We start from the raw sequence: 4,881 nt of genomic DNA on the forward strand, positions 1-4,881 counted from the left end.
ATCAGAATTCATCATAAATGCGTCAAACCTGCATGCAAATACTTCAATTCAACGGCCCTTATCAGAATACCTCAATCAATAGTGCATGCATATACATCATTCATACATGTGTTTTACTAGCGGATAATGGTTATAAAAGCTGGCAGTCGAAAACAAGAATTCAGTGAACCGTCTCAATTGTTTAATTTGGGCAAATATGCATGTGTAGTTGATATTGGTTATGATTTTACCCGATAGCTTTAAGTAGTGTCTCAGTTGAAATGACCTTCGTAAGGGAACAAATACGTTCTGATCAAATTGATTCAGAGTTTTTGTTATGTATCAAATCGAGAAAACCTATATTCTGTCATTAAGGGCCAATGGTGATATATTCAATGTTTTTAAATACAGTGTTTTGTTGAGTGAATCCTGTTTAGTAAAAAAAAAAGAAATAAAGGTATTTACGATAATATGAAATATGAAAAATATGCTCCAGCTAGTTGATTCGCACTACGTAAAACTTCTCATAAAATATTCGTTTCAAATGGATATTAAATGTTGTTAAAATCTCACTTTGATTTTTGTCTTAAATGATAGCCTCAAAATGTTAATAATCCAGATGATCAATACGCTTTCTTCGTAGAATAGTAAATATTGGATGTGTTACAAGTGTATCTTTTTTTTTATCGGAACGCCGTTGAAAATATCTCCAAGCACCGCCTACGGAAGAGTGTGTCCATTTTCAGATAGAGTAGCGGATTGATAATGCTGTGAATGAAATAGGCCCTGTAGAAAACTGAAAACGCGAAGAACTGAGTCTGGGATAGGCGCGTCTGGTCTACCCAAGAGAGCGCCAAATAGAACATGTACGTTACGATGTAGATCACCGTCACTACGAACAGGAGCTTCACGTTACTGGGAATGTTCTGATGATGAGGCTGGTGGCGGTGGATGTTGGCGGCAGGGACAAAGGCCCGATGGTAAGGCTGTTGTGCGTGGCTGTGGCGGTTGTGGTTCAGCGCGGTTAAATCCACGTCATGCGCAGCTCGGATCCGCATAGCTTTCCACACTTCTAGTCCGATACGCGCGTAGAGGACTATCATGACCGCGGATATTGTAACTTGCACAATGCCCAGCGATATTCGATAAACGTATCTCGAGATTCCATACTCGAAGTGGGGCTCAATTTCACACAAATTGACGGCAATCGTTTGTCCGTCACTAAGTCTCAATACGTCCGGCGTTATTCCACAGAGAATGGAGGACGGAAGTGACGTCAGGACGGCTAACGCCAGCATGATGAGACACAGACGCCAAGCAAGACCGTGTGAAATGCTCCGTACCTTACAGAACACCACTGGGCGACACGTGAGCATACACCGGTCTATTGCGACCAGAAAGAGACAGTAGGAAGCAGCGGCCGCTGCAAACACGTTAAAGAAGCATTTTATCTTGCACCAAATGCTCTCAGTAAAGTTGAAGTACTGTCGGTGTTTGAGCATTTCCGCCGGAATTAAAGTCATACACGTGACGAGGTCTATCAAGGCGAGATACACCACATAGTATCTGAATTTCTTATCCTTGAATTGTTTCCCGCATCCGTACACTACGAACACCAACACGTTCCCCACGATTCCTACAATCCCGAATAATCCTAGCACTATCGTTAATGGCAGTAATGTCGACGCATACTGCGCATTCAATAGGTCTAGCCTGTCGGAATTATTAGCAGACGACAATATTCTTTTGTTGGCACCACTCTCATTATACTCCATTTCTATCCTGTGGAATTGAGTGATTATTGAGTAAGTTATTATTATTTTCTTTGCTATACCAGCCAACGTCGACTTTATCTGACTCGCTTGAAGAAAAATCACAGCCTTTTATGCAGGATGCAATTTTGATTGATGTTGTACTATGAATAAATAATTTTATCTTCAATCATTCGTAAAATCTCTTTTGAATTTACCTATCAAGTTATGATTCGTCGCACACTGACATTTTATATAATATAAATGTTCCTTGTTATTATTTTGCTTCACAAAGTCAGATGCAAAAAAAGGTTTTCTATTACAACGACGAGTCACCACTCCGACGTTTGCTTTTTCATTTTCATTTCCTAGCAATATTTATGTAAGTACTGGCACCATTTTCATCTGAAAAAGCAGAAACATCATTCTTATTAAAATAACAAACGCAGAATTTTAATTTATAAGAATAGTATGACTTCATTAAAACAGCTATTGGATAAATACATAAGCATTTCTACAACAAGACACAGAGAAACACAACCTGGTAGGCAGAAAATAAACATGTAAGTACGGATACATACACTTGTAAAAATGAACCGATAATGGCAGACATACAGGGGAAAAGAATACCTAAAACACATACTGCAGAACATTTATAAATATTAATGTAATAAATGAATCAACTTTCTCGTTTTCATTATATTTATGAGTCAACAATGACTTACCGTTACAAATTGATCGTGTCCTTTATTCCTATCAGAGAAAGTAACAATCCTGTATAAAGCACCGAGCGCTATTTAAATCAATTTTGTACAGTGACATTCCGTGCATTGAGTGTGTCAATGTTAACCGCTAACGCATAATGCGCAATGCCGACAGATGAACAAACGACGAAGGTTTTATCCGCTCTGTCTAATGCTATATACACGTGCACTGGGGTAACAACAGTCTCCGATACGGAACGTTGCAGCGTATATTGTTCTGCCCAGAAATACTCCAGGCGGTTATTTTTCTACGAGAGATGTCCTCATTTACAACAGTTGCTTACGGTTATGTTTTGTTCATAATCCAAGCTTCCACACGGTGTATAGCTTTTTTCGCTGTTCGTTAACCTTGCAGATGCTAAATGATCTTTTTAGGCGTAACGGTCTAACCCAGGTTTTCACCTTAATTTACCAATATCAACATCCAATAAAACGTTGTAGAAATGTCCCGCAAATAAGCCTGTATAAGTAACTGGAATGTGTGCATGTGTAATTCGGCGTAGATTTCTTACCCAGCTTTTAATCTTAATTAACCTTAACAAAAAAGCAATAAATTGTATAGAATTTTCCGTCGTGAAAGCACACATGAATACATCAAATTTACGAATTTGTTAAAAATACCTTTACTAAGCAAAATTAAAACTTTCCGTCTTGTCTTCAAAAAGTGTAAAATCATAATTTGAAAATATGTTGATTAACTTTATTGTGCAGTATAATATAAAAACAATACGTCATTGGGAATTCCAGACGCCCCATGTGCGGGGCGGCCGCACAATAAAACAAAACACGTTAGAACCACAGGTGGTTAGCGTATGGCTACGATATTAAATAGTAAAAACATCATTTTGAATGAAAAATATTTGAATTATAACGAAAAATCAACTCTGACCACGTGTATACAAAGAGAATACTAGGTAAGCGTTGAATACAAAGAAGTTTATGTTGTGAGGCTTAGAACGCCGGGAGCGCGAGCCTTGGGTCTTAATAGTGCTTAAAATAAAACGAATGTAACCATGCGTAGTGATATAAAATGTTTTTGTTCTGGTACGCAAAATAGTCTTAAAATGTTCACACAAAAACTGTTAAACGAGAAAAAACATCACCAAATGCCTCGATTCAATTTTACGCAGCATGCAAATTATAACACATTACGACCGCGAAAGGAAGATTTTATTTATTTTGTTTTCGAAAGAAAATGATCAAAATCGAATATGGCGGCGATTGCTCCTGACAAAATGATGTCGATGTCAACATAAATGTACATGTAGATTTACACACAGAGTCGTTCTTAACATAAATTATCATAAAAAATATACTCGCCTAATGTGTTCATGGACGCTGCAGACTTTGATTGCGTCTAGATCTAGCCTTTACATCCTGTAGTTTGTGGCCCAAACACAAAATAATCCGTAATATTTCTACTAAGCTTTGATAGTCTTGTTGCAAACGGGTAATTCTTACTAATTAGACATTCTTTGATAAAATAACAAAGACAAAATTTATTCATCAAAGAAAATACCCTTACGTTTACTTACATCCATAAGCAAAACAATTCGAATAGACTACTGTACCAAAATACACATCCATCAGTATGCTTAACACACTTTTACATCCATTGATCCAAATAGGCACGCTGACAATCAATAACACGAATAAGCTGATCTACAAGCAGATCTTAATCCTTCGTCTCACCGGTTCCATTCGAGGTAAGTAGTCCATAGAATATGCACTTTTTCATAATAACATCCACGATACATTAACACGAAACAAGTGCGCGTCTTCAATGTTTTATTTCCAGTCATCGCATACTACTTGTATTACTAGTTTCGTGTACACCAAAAGATGACATCACAAAAATGACGCAATAAGTATGTCATTTTATGACGCCATCAATCAGCTGATTCATTACACAGATGGCGAAAAATTATGTCCTTAGACTAGATCTAAAGGTTGAAGGTCTTATAATTTTGAAGCTAAGTTTTCTCGACTCTAGATATTGTAGTCCGTGCACGCGACAGGTATATTCAACAAGGTGGGAGACAGGCTAGTTTACTCCATAAGGTGTTATACCGTCAATGTCGGTATAAAAATGGGATAATTGTATGCTGTTTTCATATTTATTCCAGATCGGTTTATTACGTTACATGTTTCTTGTCGAATCGCTGAACCAATTATTATTTAATGTATAGAGTGATAAATAGTGTGACACAACCTTTTAATTTCCAAGTTTGTTTTCATTAAAACTTTTCTTATTGGGCGATTACTGTATCGAAGAAGAGTTTCATATGAGAATTTTACCTATCTTAGTATTCATTCAAATGTGTGTTGATGTAGTTCGGCTAAGAATTGATCAGAAAAATGTCCGCGACATTAGTCATAACTCTTTT

General features: G+C 37.0%; 1 protein-coding gene across 1 annotated transcript; it reads right to left on the reverse strand.

The window, feature by feature from the left end:
• Positions 1-662: 662 nt before the first annotated feature.
• Positions 663-1,754, reverse strand: LOC127840628 (olfactory receptor 1L3-like). The gene has a single exon (XM_052369040.1). The coding sequence runs from the start codon at positions 1,752-1,754 to the stop codon at positions 663-665; it is 1,092 nt and encodes a 363-aa protein (XP_052225000.1).
• Positions 1,755-4,881: the final 3,127 nt, after the last annotated feature.

This window comes from Dreissena polymorpha, chromosome 8 (genome assembly GCF_020536995.1).
Source record: "Dreissena polymorpha isolate Duluth1 chromosome 8, UMN_Dpol_1.0, whole genome shotgun sequence".
In the NCBI taxonomy this organism is placed as follows: domain Eukaryota; kingdom Metazoa; phylum Mollusca; class Bivalvia; order Myida; family Dreissenidae; genus Dreissena; species Dreissena polymorpha.